The 18,696-nt window shown below is 42.0% G+C and overlaps 1 protein-coding gene across 1 annotated transcript; it reads right to left on the bottom strand.

Annotated features, from left to right (window-relative positions):
- Positions 1 to 843: 843 nt before the first annotated feature.
- GORASP2 (golgi reassembly stacking protein 2) lies at positions 844 to 17,470 on the bottom strand. Its single transcript, XM_082763389.1, has 10 exons — positions 17,283 to 17,470; positions 10,053 to 10,133; positions 8,251 to 8,454; positions 7,755 to 7,841; positions 7,099 to 7,229; positions 6,358 to 6,490; positions 6,128 to 6,251; positions 5,678 to 5,764; positions 3,530 to 3,625; positions 844 to 2,747 (listed from the first exon to the last, which is right to left on the bottom strand). The coding sequence occupies exons 1-10, from the start codon at positions 17,343 to 17,345 to the stop codon at positions 2,437 to 2,439; spliced, it is 1,317 nt and encodes a 438-aa protein (XP_082619515.1). The 5' UTR covers positions 17,346 to 17,470; the 3' UTR covers positions 844 to 2,436.
- Between the last annotated feature and the right edge of the window lie 1,226 nt (positions 17,471 to 18,696).

Consider the following 18,696-nt stretch of genomic DNA (forward strand, 5'->3'; position numbering starts at 1 on the left):
ATGTTTAAAATAAAGCTAGCGTGCTTATTCATAACTGTTCATTAACAGCTGAATGTATGAACTCATGGAAACAAGGTTAGACTAGCTGTCAGTCCCTTCATGTATCTTCAGTCTTTCTTCCTGCTTACTCTTTTAAAGGGGGAAAAAAGTCACTAAAGATCCTTGCCATGAAGTGATTAAGCCATGATTTCCCTAAACCAAGCTAAGGAAATCAAACCACAAGGATAAAGTACAATATTAGGGGTTCTGGTCCTTACTTGTAAGTGACATGTTTTTGATTCGCACTTTGAATTTATTAGCTGGGAGATTAGAGCTTAAATTCTGCACCACTGAATCATCTCCAAGTTTGAAACTGTGTTGTCTTCAGCAGAACTGCCTTTCTTCCACCACTCACACCCATCAGGACACTGGATACATTAAGGTCTCTTCTTCATTGCTTTAAGTAACAGAAGTGCACGACTTCAGATTAAGCATTCTATTTTTTTCTGCTATTAGAGACAACTGCACAACTATGAAAGTTTGCAGCTTGCAGTTGGAAAGCACAGAAACATACCAGCTAATCTCAGCTATTACTCTGAAAGGACATTGTGCCATCCTATAAGAACAATCAAAAAGGCATCTGATTACAATCAGTAATTACAATCCTGGTAACAATTGCTCTAAATTTGGTACGTGACAAACCTATTTTTACTGCTCTTGGGTTAAAGAAGGAAAATAATGATGAGGACTGTAGCTGGGAAGGTTGTAAATTTACAGGAAGGACTGTTAGACCTGTAAGGCTTTTTGAAGTTCAATACCAACAGACTTTCTTTATATACAGTAAAGAAAAGAGGGAATATCCTTATTCTCATTCCAAGGTTTAATTCTGAGGTATGTGATACTGGATTTACAAAAGTAAATACATTTCTGACAAGCAGCGAGCCCTGTACTTACCAAGGCAGAGAAGACTCCAAGCAGTTAAGAAAATAAACTGCTCACAGTGTGAAAAAGTAAAGGTTTTGTGGTATTTGACAGACCTTTAAAGGTGTAACAGCTGATGAGGAAACATGCAGTAGCGGGCCAAAAAAAAAAAAAAAAAAAGACAAATACTTAAGTGATAAAGATAAGGCAGGACAGCAGGTATTAGATAAGGCTTCCACTTGAACTAATTCTTTGAATTGTTACAATAAGCAATTAGATGCACCTAGTATTCCAAGCAGTGAGCAGGCACACTGCGTTGCTGAAAGGGATTATGTGGCTGTGGAGACAGACTTGGGCTCCAGCTTGCTGATGATACTCCCGAAGTTTGAACATATTTGTAGCAAACACAAATGAAATCCCAGTAGCATACAAGGACTGGAGCAGTGTAGAAGAGCTTTCCATATCAGTTGCACCCGACACCTGGAGCTCAAGCACTATCACCTGGAGTACAGCACACATACCAGGTTATATACATGTAAGTCTACAGTTAATCTGTAATTTTCATCCTGAACATCAATTTAAAAAAAAAAGTTTGAAACATTTGCAGGCAGATTTCATGACTCATTGCTACAACAGATCTAGCCAGTTCTACTGACCCTGCCTCTACTAGGAAGTCTGGCATTCCCCTCTTAGATCTGTTCCTCTGGACATGAGCCCTTGTGCTTGAGAGAGTTAAGCTCAGAACAGTTGCAAGAATTTCAGCATTAAGCAAATAAACGTGCTATTTTGTCACATGGGATAAAATTCCAGGAATTTATTGCTGTATGTATGCTTAATCCATTAATTTGTCTTACAGTAGTCATGAAGTGCCAAATTGTGTGCTACATTTAACATTTCCTGCATTCCCTTCCAAATGCCATTTTACAGTGGGCGTGTGAAACAACGCAGCAGCAGTCACAAAACATGACTTGAGCATCTCTCAAGAGCTCAAAATAAAGATTTGTGTACAAGCTGAATAACAAGATGTCAGTTAACAGGTCACTCAGCAACTTTAATAGAAATACCTTTAGGTGGAAGTTTTGCACTGTTAAAATTTACAATTCAGACTAAACATTCTCATCCCCACTGTAGTAACAAGATACTCGCAAAGACAAGAACTATGGTATGTAAATGTCACACGCAAGAACTGCTTCATTTCTATCAGAAGCAAAAGTTGCTAATAATAAGCAAGGAGAGGCCTAGCAGACTAAGGCTATCAGCCTATATTAAAAACATATACCTCCGAGTTTGGCAGTGGAATTCTATTTACCACCTTGAATTTTTTTTTTTTTTTTTTTGGCTAAGTACCAGTACTCTTCCTCCCCACCCACCAAGCACACTTTATAAATCCCCTTTATTTTTATTATACCTCCATATTATTTACAGGATTCCTAAAGATTAAGTACAAACTAGTATGAAATTAATGATAGTTTGCTCTTCAAATATGTATCCCATGGCTAAATAAATACCAAGCCAATCCAACAGAGCGATCTGGAGTTATGATTCAGAAGCTTGTGTATCTGTGATGCCAGATGTTTTCTCATTGACAGCCAAGGATTCACTTGATTTGTCAACAATAGTCGCCTTAGAAGTTGGGGTAGCGCTATCCAAGGTGAGTGCAGAGGTCTGTTCTACGTTTACAGTAGTGCCAGGGTCAACGGAAAAGCTTCCAGCTTGAGTCATGGAGGGAAGCAAATCTGTAGGCACTGTAGAAACCTCTGTGACCAAAGGAAGCAGGGGAACACATTTTGGTGGCATCGATAGAGGTGTTATTCCCATTAGATTCAGAGGCGGAAGAGTTGGCAAACCTAAAAAAAAAAAAGAACAAAAGCAGTGAGCTGCTATGTATCACAGATCTGGATAGATTCTGTGTTAGTTTAAAACCTTCCCCTTCTCTAATCCTCTATTTAATTTCAAATGGCTACCTCTTCTCCAAGAGGAGCGTGAGCACAATATACCTGCAGTACTGATTCGGCAGACAAGTTTCAAAGCCCAATATATTTTGGAGACAAAGAATCAGAATAAACTCAAGTTTGTTTCCACCTCCCCAGAGGACTAGGACTTTAACGCATTAATACTGATGATTAGATTTTTCTGGCTTTCACTTAAGCTGCCAGAAACAAAAAACTAACAAGAACCTTATTCCATGTAAGCTTTCCATTTCTTTTTGCTTGTTCCATATGTATCTTCAGCGGTTTTATTTTATTCAAAACTATAAATCTAGCATTAGTTGGTACTTCTGGCATTCAATCAGGGTTCTTCAATCTCCTTGTCCGGCAAACAAGGGAGCACCTCATATTTTCTTCCACCCGTAAAACTACATTATTTCTTGGCACAGGACAATCTCTCCTGGGGTTATAAATCAGGTAATATGAGATGAAACAACTAAACACAGACACAGGCTTAGAATTAGTTTATCTCAAAACATATTCCTTGCCTACCCAATCTGGGCACTAATGTCAACTCCCATCTCCAGCAAACATTCAATTTATCCTCTTTAGGACTCCACCAGATGGTTCTAAATGAGAGTGTCAAAGATCATCAAGGAGAGACCTGCTATTACAGTGTTTCAGTTTGCAGAAGCACTTACCAGGCTGTATGATTTCTGAAACAATGTGTGGTGCTGGTAAATTAAGTTTGGACAGATCAGTCAGGTTGGGAAGCCCTGCTGGTAACGGCATCAGACCTGAGAGGAGAGTGGAAAAATGACAGTTGAAAATTTCAAGCTTTTTTTTTCCCCCATCTCTGGGATCTTATTATTTGAAGTTGTTTCATATTGCTTTACATCTTGATTATCATCTTTACATACAAAAATACAAATTCACTTGACTTTCAACTTCAAGTTACACAATGAAAAAAAGTTACCAACTGCAGGAAAATAGGACTAGTAAATACACAATCTCAATCTTTCACATTTTCCTGAGGAAAACAGAATCTTATTTCAAGGAATAAACATTATTTAATTTCAAAGTTCAGCTTTTTATGAAAAGTTTTTTCACTGCAGCACTATACCAGAAGCCTTCCATTCCTAGCTTGAATGTCAGAAGATCATAATAATATGAAGTACAGGAAAAAAAAACCACAACAGTATTAAGAATCGGAAATACTATTCTTAGTCTTTTCTATTCAGTTTATAATTGAAGTTAAACACAAAAATATATAGAAAAGGCAAAACAGTAACTTTCAAGGTCAGGAAGGACTAAAAATACAATACAAACATACAATGAACATAACACATGGCCTTTCATTATTGTGTTTGCTGTAAAACATCTTTCCCCTCCTGATTCTCCTGTCTTAGACGAGCTGTATTTCTGATACAATGGCTTTCTTCCTACTTTATAGTTAGTTCAAGGAAGTCTAATTCTGAGATAAATTGCTAATATTACAGTAGCAACAGGGAGAGGAGGCAGAGAGTCTAAAAGCAGGCAACTGTACACAAATTTTGATGAAAAAACATCTTTCTTTACCTATCTGAGAATTTATTAGCCACAAAGGCCGACATCATCTGAGTCAGAGCTTTCAGTTCAAGCAACTTGTTTTTTCAAGCAACTGAGTTTTTTTTAATCTGAAAAAAATCTGAACTTCGCACAAATTCACTCAAATTTTAAACCTCCTATATATTTAAGGCTTAAAATTTGCATGTTCATACTAGTGAAGTTGTAGTGCAGTATTCTAATAACTTTAAAAAAGGCTACAGTACTATTCTGAGAACAAATTGGAATAAAAATTCGTATTTGCAGCTGTTTGGAGAGAGGGGTTATGGATGCAGGAAAGGAGAAGATATTAACAGAAGCTAAACTTAGTGGTTTACTATTTTAGCTATGGAGTACAAGATTAAAAGTTCCCTGCTCTTGTATGCAAGCACTTAGCTCCCCTACATAATATTTCCTATGTTACAGACCATACCTCCATGCATTACTTAAAACCTTTATCTAATTTTCTTACAGCCTACAAAACAAGAACACAGTTCCTTCAGTGTTTTGGAAGTGCATGACTGAGTCCTGTACCAGTGCATCAATTACATGGCAAAATCCCATACAAAACTTATCTTACCTGCTACTCTGGAGCACTAGTGCTCAAAACACTGTTACCAGGAAATAACATACACTACTTTGGAGACAGACTATTGCTTTTATTATACAGGGTTTAGTTGGTAAATAATTCAGAAACAGTAACTGCAACATATAGTTCTATACTGTTATCCGTCTGCTTATACTAAGAGGAACAATCAAGCTGAGCATTAAAAAGGAGTCTCCTAAAATTGAATTTTTAATAGGTGAAAGGAATGTAGGAACAGGCAATGTATGCCTTCCCTGATCTTTTTTTCTGTCTTCATGTCTGAATGAAAAGAACAAACAGGAACTCTGAAGCTGCTAGCCAAAGTATTTTGCACCATACTGTTTATGACGTATGGCAACTAGCGATGTATCAAATCAAGAAGTGTTGCAAGCACACCTAATACCTTCCATAGAAATCTAGAATGCTACTGTGCAGGGGGGTCTGAAAGGTAGATGATTATCAGCTTTCTTGCTAACTCAGTCCTCTGCGCTAGAACCACGTGTACGGTGGGTCTATATAAAAAAAAGCTCCAAACATTGCAGAGATTGTATAAAAATGTTCTGATATGAAATGCCTAAGCTGTACAAAGCTATATCCTGTAGCCCCAGAAGAAGGGTGGAAAAAAAGACTCTTCGCTTTCTCCTTTGTTTCAGAAATGTTTTAAATGTTACCTACTCACCTGGTAATGTACTTGCTGGATTAACTGGTGGCACGGAAGTAAGGGACTGACTGACTTGTGGTGGTAATAATGGAACTGTTGGAACACCTGGTGGAGTATACAGGAAAACAACACTAATTTTAAGCATAGAACACTTCAGCTCCCTTCTTCAAGGGAGTACGTGCCTTAAATAACCACACAACACTGACGAAGAAAATCATTATTTAAAATAACACGCATTTCTTATAGAAGTTACATCTTTTGTGAGCAGTACTTGCATTATGCTTGTGTTAAAGAGAATATAACTAGTACAATGATCTAGCATTTGTTGTTAAGTAAGGTTTTGGGAAGACAGAGGTTTGGGGAAGAGTCTTTCTTCTCCCTTTTATTAAATACATGCAAACACCTGTGAGTCAAACAAAAAAGCCAATATACCTATGTATTTCAGAAGTTAGTTACTTCCACACTAACCTGTACTGAGAACATTACTGACAGTAGTTGAGGGTGAACTAATAGAAAGTCCAGAGAGACTCTGTTCAAGTCCTGCTGGCCCAGGGGGTAACGCCGGTGAGGGATTAACTGATGACAGCTGAACCTTTCCAAAAGAAAAGTTGCATCATTAGGGTTTGTTTTCACAAGAACAAGTAAAAGTAGAAAAAAAAAATCCATTTTACAAAGCTAATGGAATGAATACAACTTACCTCTGTAAAGCCGTCTTTGAGAGGACTGAGAGATGCACTAGGCAACTGTCCTGGGAGAGAGATTTTCTTTCCCTCCTCAAATGGGCGTGTAGGTATCCTATGCAAATACCCATAACCAATGCCACATCCTAGGCTTTTAAAACATGAACATTTAAAAGTCAGTAAAGCAACTTTATACTACAAACTCTACAGCAAGCAAATGCATGAAATACCCAAGATGCCAACAGGTTTCAAGATAAGTTCTATACAAATATCTGTGTTTACGGGAAAAAGCTAAATGTTGCCTCATTTTCTATGAAGAAGTAATCATTATGAGACAATAGAAAGGCAACTGTAGCTTTCAGCAATAAATATTTAGCACAAGTTCTATTGTTATTTGAACCAAGCAGCTGTATCAGGAATACACCTTGGCATTCAACTCATGCCTGTTGTTCGCAGTCCTGTTCCGGTACAGCGCGATATTGTACGAACATACTACAGCCTAATGAGTATTTGAAGTCTCATGCAGAAAGCAATCATTGCACTTTGTGCATTTTTGAACTAGCTAATTTCCTCTGCAAATATATCTCCCCAATTAGTAACTAAATCTGAATTTCAAGTATGTATGTAATTTACTATAGCAGAAACACATTGGATATAAGAATAGTCTTTTCCTGGTTTTATAGGGAACTTGAGGAAGCAGGTTTTAGGCTACTGCTAGTAAGAAAGTTGCCCCAGCTCCCATGACGTATTTTTTCTTACCTGCCTTCTCCACCCCAGGCAGAATTTGGAGTAATCACCACTTCCCGACAGTTATCTGTGTCTGTGTTGTACACATAAAGTTTTAATGGCTTTGTTTCATGTGTTTCAATAAGGGAGAAGAGATCTTCAGACTGCAAAAGAATAATAACGAATGAGGGCTCCTTTGTCCTTATTTTATCACTTGATATGAGAATGATTATCTTCCTCGTCCCAACTTTCTGTACCAGAACCTGGAAATTGCTACATGGTGCAGTTGTTGCAGTGCTGCTGTTTTATCACAAGGACAACTTGAAGTGCTTTGCTGGTACCACTCAGAAGATGTGGGACAACCCCAGATCTTCAATCTGCTATTTGATATATTAACATTAGAGGACAAAACGTTTGTATCTAACTTCATAAAGATATTTAAAAGCAATTTTAATTTCCAGAATTGCATTTAAGCACAGTGCAGGGGCAACATGCCAGAACACCTTCCTCTTGGTATTGTTACTTTAATTAGCAGTGAACAGACAGAATACGGCATGTTTCAAACTGCCTAGGTACTGTTTTCTAGTTTAACAGAAAAAAATCACAGTGTTACTTACGTACGTACATACATATATATATTTTATATATATATATATATATAAAAATAAAACTTATATAAACGTACACACCTCATTCATAACAGTATCTGCTCCAATGATATAGTCACTGTGAGGTCTGAGTCCAGCCAATGCAGCAGGAGAATTTGGTTCCACTTCCTGATTTTAAGATGGAAAGTTATGAAACATTACATAACAGGGAGTAGCAGGACAGTTACATATGCACTTCACACAAGTTTTGAGTGAGACAAACTGGTCAAGTTTTAAATCCAGTTAATGGAACTAGTAAACTGACCTAGTAAAACAGCAGTGAGGTGACAGTCTCATTACACACCATCACAAGGAGTTCAGAATACTGTGCAACAGCACTGATACGAGATTTGATAACATACACAATTCTACTTCAAAAGCCTTTCAAAAAACAAAGCCAATGACCAGAAAACAGACCAATTTCACCTCGTAATTTGCATACCCCCTTGCAAGTTACTTTTCTATAAAAAGACTGAAAACCATTAACAGTAAGCAACATATTTTGCAGTAAGAAAAATACTCAGAAGTCCGTACATACCAATACATGCCATACGTTTTCGTTGGCCCCATCGAAGCTGCAGAAACGAATGCTCACCCCCAGCAGGCCCTGTCCACCCCACATGTTGCTGGGGGTCACTGACGTTTCTCTGAGCTCCAGTGTTTTGCTACTGTACACTAGCATTTTTACAGGTTTTTCAACATTTGCTTTCAACAGGTCCTTGAGAGTGTCATTGTCTTTATTCTGTAAATGTTCGAAGAAGAGCTTGATTTAGCGTTGAACACGGTGAACATCCAGTTCTATAGCACCACTGTTGCATGTCTGAAGTCCTATAAACACTAGGCATTATCAGAATATATCTCTACAGCTATTTCATAACAAGCTTTCAGTCCCTTCACAATTCTGTAATACACCTCCAGAGAAAAACTGTGGTTTCCCAGTAATAGATCATATATTCCAAATGTAAAAACACTTCAATTAAACCTAAGATATGATATACAGGAAATTGACATTTAAATATGGAGATATTCCTGTTTCCCGTTCATAAACTTGGTACTTTTAACAAAGTTCACATCAGAAACATTCAATTCCTACAACATTCAAGTAATTAATGACAGAATTTTTGCACTGATACTAGCTAGCTCCAGTAACTTGTTTTTGGGTAACTTGTTACCCAAAACATAGAGCAACAGCATTTTTGGAACTATCAGTTTGTGGGTTTTTTTGTTTGTTTGTTTTGTTACTGTTTTGTTAAGGACCAGTATATCAACAGCATCTGAGACCATGTTTGCAAGAAGACATTGGTAACACCTCTCTGGCAAGAGGGAGCAGAGGACAGGGACTGAGGCACCCCTGAACGAGCCAGCTCTAGATTCAGAAGCCACGTACCAGCCCCACATGGGACCAAAGCCAAGCTGCACTGCTCACAGACATCCTGGTTACAGGCTCAGTTACACCACTTCAAGTTCCAGCTTAGCATTTATTGCAGCACTGTTTTGCATGTGGACATATATGTTGCTCTGATTAGTTTAACAATCCTCAGGTAGTAGAATCTTAGGATATGTAAACATGGACCTGTTTACTCAAAACCCATGCAGGACATAATGTGCAATTCAAATTCTTAATTCTGCAAGTAAATCTGTATTATAAGAATGCCAGAAAACTGATTTGAAACAGCAAGTTTCAAGAAATAACTACAGGGCCTACTTGTCATGCTTCCAGAGAACAAAATCACTTAAAGTAGAGCAGATATTTCCACAGGAGAGAGAAAGAGCTCATCCCACTCTGAGCTCTTTCCGTATGTTCTTAGATATGCCCTGCAGCTTTGCAGAGTCTTTCTTGAACCAGCTTCACTGACAGAGTTTACCCACAGCTGTTTTTTTCCACTGCTCTGATGGTTTGCTGTCTCACAACAGCTCTGCTTGAAAACTTTCTCACATGGTTCCTGCCCAACTAACAGCTTTGACAACAGTTCTTTCAACCAACTTGTTTTGACTGAAATGAGTTCACAAGTTCTCACACAAGCAGTTTTACAGATGGAACTGGAGGGGCACTCACACAAGCAGCTAGAGGTGGGTCAGCAGCTAGTATTACCTTCTGCTGGCAGAGATGGTCGCACAGAGTGAGTCTGTCTGCACTCTTACTCTCCAGCATAATTTTTGATACAACTACAGTTATAAGGTAAAGGAAATTGATTTCTGATGTAGGTAGGCATTCCAATTTTAGACCAAGGATAAATATTATATATATATTTAAATAAATACAATTGTTTATCTATAGAAATAAGATTCCCAACATGTTGCTTGTATTCAGTCAGTATTATAAAATAACAGCACACTTACCAGTCTCGAACCATTAATAGACACAATAAAATCAAAGAACGGCTCCAATCCAGCCCTGTGCCCCGGTGAGTTTTCTTGCACCTACCAGAAAATGAAACAAGAGTTCAGCAACAGCGTACAAATGCTGGTTTATAGATTAGAATTGTATTTCTGGTTGTGCTATGTGTAGTTCTAGAAGCTACTGGTATTTGTACGTACCATTTTTAGTATGTTCAAATATAATCTTTTGGATCAAAACAGTACCTCCCTTAAAAAGCGTATAAAGATCACTAATTTATATTTTGTTGAGGAAGGACAACACTAAGCAATCACTGGGACAAACACTGCTTCAGCAGCTGCCGCAGTTAAATTGCAGACATTTATTTCAATAAAGGACATGATGGTCAAAGGGCAAGCATAACAAATTCTGAAGAAGTTTGTTAAAAAGCAGCATCTTTACCCTAACTACCAACACTGGGCCCTGCTTTTCATCTTACACTTATTAGAGGAAAAGGAGAGTTACATCTGCGTAAGCAGAGGTTGTTATCTCATGATTAAACATCACCTGTTGACATTCCTGAGAAATAGAGGGCATGTGTACAAGCTATGATTCATTAACATACCAGCAAGCCACAAGAAAAGGGAAGGATGCAATGTTGCAGCTACGGCAGCTCAAATAATTCAACCACTCCACTAGAACAGGCTTAAGTGTTGGATATGCATTTCTCCCAGAATCTTAAAGTATGTTTTTAATTCCAAATGGAACAACTCAGACACATATTCTGCCAGTGCTGGCTTTTCACTGTTAGGTGCGTTGCCAATATAGACAAAAGAAACTCCAACGTGGCTGTCAGATTTTTCCTACTGCCTTTGGAGCAAAGCATATCTATCTTTACTTGTCAATTGATTCATTTTACTTGCTGGCTTTCTTTTACATCCTACATTCATCTTCCAAATGCTCTAAAAAGCATCATCCTTTACAGTGTGGTTTCTTATATTACATGTTAATCCATCTGACAAAACTGGTACAAATCTGGTAGTTTGTTCAATACCAATCTAATTCTGCAGGAATTCAGCTTTCTTAGTATGACTCATTTAAAAGAAAATATTCTAATATGGAAAAAAAGTTAGATTGCTACTGAAAATGGCCTCTTAGACTATTTATCTCTGCCTGACACAATCACAGTGTCAGGGCTTGGAAAAAACGCAGATTACTTGTGGGTAGCATTCTGTAACAGATACCCGAAGCCTAGAATATTAGTGTCACAATCAAAACATTAACAAAAAATAATTTGGAATCAGTAGTTTCATTAATTGCTGTCAAAATTTGATAAAGCAGCCAACAAGTACAAATTAGACGCTATTCTGACACTGCCAGCCAAAGCAATAAAAACAACTGAGGTAGAAATAACATCACAGAAAACCCCATTTCCAACGAGATCCTAATGTGTGTCTACAGAAGTGTTTCTTCAAGACACCTGCATGCTCCTTGGAAATGAAAGGTATTATCCTAGGTGCCAGCTATTAACTGCATGGGACCACAGCTCTCACTCACCAGCACAGCCCAACAAGCCAGAAGCATGGGGCTGCCCCGCACTATAAGGCCAGTCTGTGGGTTTGAGATACCTCTCACCAAGAGTCACTAGGGGTCAGAGAGCGAGCTGCGCACCGGGTCAGGGGTGAGAGTACAAGCTATACTCCACATGGTGGGCCCCCTGACGCGATTGCACAGAAACGCCTGGGCACACTGAGGACATGTTGCTTTGACTTCAGTGAACTGTACCCAGAGCTCATCTTTAACTTTAGGTATTAAAACTTCCAAAAACGTAGAGCCTCAGAACAGCATCCACAAACAGAAATTTTAGCTTAATAGAGAAGCTGGGTGATTATTCTGCTCAAATGTGGAGAGCATTTACTTGCTAAGTCAGGTACTCGAGGCTTTTCCACCAAAGAAAGGTTAAACAAACAATTTCATGAAAACAGTAAAGAACTCCAGTTTCCGATGGACGTGTTCCATAATTGCATTCTCAGGCCTGAAGTTTCTCCTATACTCAAGTTATTCAACACATCCTTTCCTTGGATGTGGTTCTTCTAGTAGCTAATGAAGGACAAGCTGTTTGTTGCTCAGTTTAGGGAGGGGACAAGAAAATGCTTTATAGGGTCTCCCTCCCTCATTCCACCACCTATTTCACATTTTGTATTTTCTAATATGCCTGACAGGAAGGCTTTCCACCTAAACAAAATCAGCAGATGGTTTCAGAAAATATTGGGAGAACTCGTAAAGTCAGAAAATGTCATCTTAAACCTCATCAAGAAAAATGAGTAAACCCAGCAATTCAATACATTTCTTCAGATAACGTACCAGATTGTTAGACCTAGATACACGTCATGGCTGTGAAATCATGAAAAGCCAGATGTCAGCCAGCAAACAGCTGCAAAAGCAGCCCTGACACGGTCTGCTCTTTATTCAGAGATTCTCCTCCATTTCTAAATGCATTACTTAAAAGAAGAAGAAAAAGCCCAACCCCTCTGCCACAACATCCTTCCCACCACAACCTCACATATGATAGATGACATCCTGAACCTTTTCAACTAACAGTGACCTGTAATCAGTAAGGTAATCTTTTAAAATTAGAAGGAGCACCTACAATAAATGAGAATTACATATACTCAGCATCTATCAATGTCAGGCTCACAGACACATGAAATGGATGGATTTGGTATTCTAAGTACATTACTTACAGTCTGCCCAAAACTGATGAAGGCACAGTGAGAGCTCCCAAGTTCTGAACGATTAGTTCGCAGAAATTATCTTTAGATGTTGAACACTTTCCCGCATATCCATCTGAACCCTGAACATCTTTGCATGGTCTCTTTGTAAAAGAGCTTGCAGAAACTGCCAGGAAGCTGTCTCTGAAAGTAATCAAGCTCTTACAGCTGCATAAATCACACCAACACATGTACCTGTACCCCCCTTCGGTCACCGCGTGTCCTCATCCTGTGATGTACAGGTTCAGTCACAAAGTTTCCTATTTCCCTAGCTTGTTTGGGCCTGATGCCACTGGTGGGAAAGCGTTTTCATGCCTGACAGTCCCAGCAAAACCCCTAAGTGCTGTACTCATTCCATGTGAGAGCTCTTCCCCTCAAAGAAGCAACACGCTCAGCACTGCGTGACACCAGCAGTGACCCTACACAGCTCCACGCTGTGATCCCACACTGCGATCCCACACTGCGCCATCGCGTTTTCAGCCAGCCAGCCACCCACCACCCTGCACAGCGCCACGCACACAGCACAGCTTTCTGCTCCGAGCACAGGTCATGGTTCTCATCAGGAACTATAGCAATGAAGGGTAACTAGGGGTCTTTGGAAACACGAGGGCACAGAAACCTTGCTGCTCGTGATGGAAATAAAGGTTCCATTTATAGGTATATAAATTCTGGGCCTCCTGAGCAATCCCGCTTTGTGCTTCTCTGCCTGTATTTTCCAAGTCAGTCAGTAATCGAGTAAGGACTGAGGGGAAAAAAAAAAGTCAAGTATTGCCACTCACAACAGATGCAAGTGCAGGCAAGATACCATGCACAGCTGCTTAGGAAGCCTAATGCCCTACAAGCCAGCTGTTACTGCAGCCGTGTAAATTACAGCCACCTGTGGGTAAATGCTGTGACTTTCATGAGTACAGAAAAGCAGCACAATAGACTACCAAGAAGAGCTGTGGAACCACTGCCACCAGAGGCTTTTAAGAGCAAGCAAAGAAAATATCAGGAATGCTGAAAGTCAGATGGTAGAAAAGGGCTTTATGACCCTTCCAGCCTCATATAATGCTGCAGGCCCTCAGCTTCTTCCTGAGGTGGCAGCACCCAGACAGCAGGGCTGCTGAGCACATACATCAGACACGCTGTTTCACTTTTAATTCACTGTCATGAATTAAGAAAGGAAAAAGTTTCAAGGGCATGACACTAATAATAATCTATGTAACAAATAAGATTTTTTTTTTCCATAAATACATAATATTTCTTCTCACTAAAAACTCAAGGCTACCCCTCTGTAACTACATAGTATAGATTTATTTCACACATTACAGTAGGGCTGCTTAGCAACACAATGGTCACAATTTTAAGCCCTGAGCCTCCAATGCACATGGAATTAGGCATGGAAGCCACGATTCTCAAAAGCAGATGAAATCTCTTGGCACTTTTGAAAGTCACACTAGTGTCCGCTTAAACCTTTTAGAGCTTGGCTGCGAGCACTGAATACACAACTTCTAGGGAGCAAAAGCTTCGAAGCATTTTATTTTTCAAACAAGAAATCCTAAGTAATATTTACTTTATTACCAACAAAATGCTGAATAAAGTTTTTTTTGTTTTTTTTTTTTTTTTTTTTTGTAGTTCTTCTGCATGCTCTGTAATAGGTAATAAAACTTCATTATGTATAGTCTATGAGCAATTCCTCTGTTAGGGCTTATAACCAATTTTATTTGTCAGCTATTATAACACATCACACAGTATAACTGTATTGAATTTCCTTACGAACATCCAGCTTTTAAGAAAAAAAGCTTTATAAGCTTTTTATAAGAAAACAGATTCCCTCCACACAGCACCAAATTTTATTTTTAACAGAGCACTCACATTGAGCATTTAAAAACCCAGCCCCCTTTAGAAAAGAAGAATCCTCTTCATGGCTACATACTTGCATATCTACTACAACAAACTGAAGCATTTAATTAAAAGTTAGAAATCTACACTTCAGGCACAGTCGTTCACTATCTTTTTGTGAGAACAGCATATGACGCAGCAACATACAGATCTCTAGCAGATAAAAATTCTTGTATTGCTTATTTTTGAAAAAAAACTGTCAAATGGAGCATGGACAAAGTAGCAGCTTTGCATTTGTAATGCCAAACAGGAAAGTTTGTCAAAATTACACTTCAGTCTGATTTGAAGAGCAGACATAAGTGTCTACTGAGAATACACAGAGGCAGACAGTCGCCCTATTCCACCACGTAATTGTATGTTAAAAGGTGTATATTTGTTTCCAATGTAAGAAGAAGCTATGGTGAAAATCCCCAGAGTTCAGTAACAGTGCACGCTACCAGCTGGGGAGGCAGCAGTTAAAAGCAAGATTTATCAGCACATTACACAACCCAGTAAATGAAAGCCTAACAGCAGAAGCATGTATAACAAATAAAAATATGTTCTAAAGAACTGATTAAAACACAGGACAGATCATTAGGTGTACCTGTGAAGGGGCGATGGCAACAAAACAGTCTGCAACTTTATCTCCATCTTAATTTAAAAAAAAAAAAAAAAAAAAAAAGCTACATTTCAGTGCCTAGGAACCCCAACAGCACAGTCCACAGCAGCTTGTCCCATCAAGGATGCCAGTGATGAAATTGCTTTCCTTCTACAACACTTCAGTCCTGGAGGGTTCATATTTCCTGTTACAAGTGCACTGATAAAATGCCCACAATGAAAGCAATGCTGCATTGCATATTAGCAGGAGCTGCCAAAAAGACTCAATCTTTTAAAGGAAAGTGAAAAGATGTGCGAAATTAACGATTAACAAGTCTGTATTATTCCCTTGCTCTCTGTTCTCCTGGTCCTGCTCGGAGTGACAGGAATGGCACTTGCTCCCAGCCCCGCAGGGAGGCGGTTGGTGCGGTCTGGAAGGCTCGCTGTCAGAAACCTGTGATGTGCAGCTGCCTGGGCAGCTTCTGCGTGGCTCCCAGGCCTGCCAGTCTGATTTACATGAGCAAAACACCACGCTCAGAACTCAAGTTTGAGCTCGAGTATGAAGTAGAAGACAGCAGGAGCACTGCTCAACGCGCTGCCAGAGGCTGGGCCACGCAGACAGGCCAAGCATTTGCGCAAGCTCCTCCAGCAGCGGGAGCTGAGCTTAACATCGCTGAGCACCTTGCTACAGAGCACCAACTGCAGGGCTCAGCTTGGGAAAACTACGTTGGGAAACTCTGCTCACATACATTTAAACATTCCAAATTATAATTTTATAGCACTCCAAAGCTCTTCTCAACTTTGAATCTACAAACCTAACTAAATATAAGCACTGGCCTTCCTCCTATTAGGCTGCGATCATGGTGCAATTTAAGATGCCTATCAACAGGAAGAATAATGGTTCATTGTCATGGCATCTGAAGACTTCAGCAGGAAGATAAAGTAGTTAAAAAACAGACATCAGTCTGCTTGCAACAGCCTGCCGGTCCTTTCCTGCATTTAATGGAAAACTGGCTGTCCTCTCACAAGTCAGCTTCTTCAACGTGCACCTACCATTTATAGTTAGAGACCAGTAATCAAACACTGCCACCTCAAGTCACAGCAAAACCACTACAACCAGAAGGTGCCTCAATGAAAACAAAGTTGCCAGATTCAAGTAGAATTATAATAAAGAAAGTGGATTAGACTTCATAGAAGAGATGCACCTCAGTTTACTAACAAGCTCTGACCAAACCGTATGAACTGCTGAATCTGACAGAGCTGACATTCTAACTGCACACCACTTATTTTACAGCCCCTGAGAGTAAAAAGATGGCATTTCTGCTATCCCATACTGAAGAATAAGTGTCTTCCACAACACGCCTTTCTCACCTGCTATCCTAAAACAAGGTATTTGGTGGAGGAATGGAAAAACCAAAATGGATTCTTATACATTAGTAACATTACAAAGGAGAAACAGACTGCCACGACTTCAGCTTATATGGCATCTTTTCTAGCAGACGAACGGGTGTTATCAGAATACCAACATTCGCTTTCCAAAAGCATCACCCCACATTTTAACACCTAGGAGACGACCTCTGCTCTCCCACACGCAGCTGCAGCTCTCCGCCAACAGCCCCAGCCGGGCACGGCTCTGCAGCTCCTCCACACGCCTGGAACGCGGGGCCGGCCCTGCTCGGGAGCTGGGGCGGTCAAACCAGGCGCACACGGGAGCAGCCCCTCCGCAGCGGCCCCCGCCGGGAGGGTGCCGCGAGGGCGCCGTGCGCTGCCTTCGCGCCGGCCGTTGGCCTCCAGCCCCCCAGAGCCCTCTGAGGCGCTCCCGGAGCCGCCCGCAGGCCGCGGCGCCGCCCCGCCGGGAGCCCCCGTGCCGCGGGAGCCCGGTCCCGGCCGCTGCCGCCCCTTGGTGCCGCCGCGCCCCCCGCGCAGGGCCGAGGCGGCGGGGCCCTAACGGCCGCCCTGTCCCTAACGGCCGCGGGCCGCCCCCTCCCCTCCCGTCCCGTCCCATCCCGCCGCGGCCCTCACCCTCAGGACGTGGTAGCCCTCGGTGCCGCCGCCGGGGATGTCGACGCTCTGCGAGGCGCCCATGGCGGCGGGCGGGCGGGCAGCCGAGCCGAGCCGAGCCGAGCCGCGCGGTGCGGGGCGCTGCGGGCAGGGCCGGGTAGGGCCGGGCAGGCCCCCACGGACGTGGCACCCGCTCCTCCCGCCCGCCTCGGCAGGGGCGGGGCCCGGCGGCGCGGGGCAGGCCGGGAGGGGCCGGGAGAGCAGCGCCACAGCGCCCCCTGCCGCCGCCTCCGGGAGCGGCAGCAGCGGGAGGAGGGGGCGAGGCCGGACGGTGGCCACGAGGGGCCGCGCGCCGCCCGCCTGCACTGGCGCCCCCTGGCGGCCCGGGGGGGGAGCGCTGCGGCCGCCGCTGCCCGCAGCGATGCACGGAGCTGGGCGTGGTGCCGGGGCACGGCGCTGAAGATCCTGGGTATCCTGAAGGTCCTGATGGAATCCCTTCGTTACAGGAAGAATTAACCTCGCGGATCACCAAAGGCAGCAGCACAAAGCAAAAGGGCAAAGCAAGTAATGTGTAACTAAACTGCGTCTGACAAGAAATGCTGTGCGCTTCATAGGGAACGAGAAACTTACCGCAGCACGGTGTGACACCGCCATGAGTCAATAAAGGAAAAGTCACCCAAACGAGGCCAAGACTGCTACCAGCTGAAGCACGTTTCCTGCTTCCATACATACGCTATTTCAATTCTGGAAGAAGTTCCCAGCCATATTCTTTTCTTTTTTGCTATTAGCGGATTATGATGGACAGCATCACAGGACATCCAGCACAGCGGTTTTGGTTCGCTTCCCTTTATCCAAAGGCTTCTACGGGATCCGCAGCTGGTGGCCAACTGCCACCCATGGTCATTCTTCTGTGCTCTGCTGGGAGAGCGGCCCCTTATGTTGCTAGGCAGGTGCCATCAGTTTTGAGGACTGCCCGTAGGGGTTCTGTGCCCGCGAGGCAGATGCTAGGCAGGTGCTGCCCTCCCGGTCGGCTGCCTCTGCCATGCCAGCCCCTCCTTTGCTGTCTCTGTGGCCAGACAGTTGACAGCTGCTGCCTCGCACTCAGCAGAGGCTGGCCATGCTCGCTGGCATCCTAGCTCCCCGTTCTCTCTCCCGCTGGACTTTCCTGCCCTCTCTGCAGTTACGTTATTTGTAACACGGCAGATTTCTGCACTTCTCAGCACTAAAGGCCCAGGCTTTGATTCCCTTTTCTCTCAGCCTTTATTATTGCTTCCTTCAGTCACTTCCCGGCCCGGGATGGATCAGTCACACAGCCAGGCTCTGGCACTGACTGGCTGGGGACACATTTCACTGTCACACTCTCACCAGACAGAGGAACTCAGACGTGCCTGAGTAATGAAGTGATCTTCACAGAGCAACCTGAAAGGAGCTCTGG

The sequence above is a fragment of the Aythya marila genome (genome assembly GCF_965140915.1).
Source record: "Aythya marila genome assembly, chromosome: 6".
In the NCBI taxonomy this organism is placed as follows: domain Eukaryota; kingdom Metazoa; phylum Chordata; class Aves; order Anseriformes; family Anatidae; genus Aythya; species Aythya marila.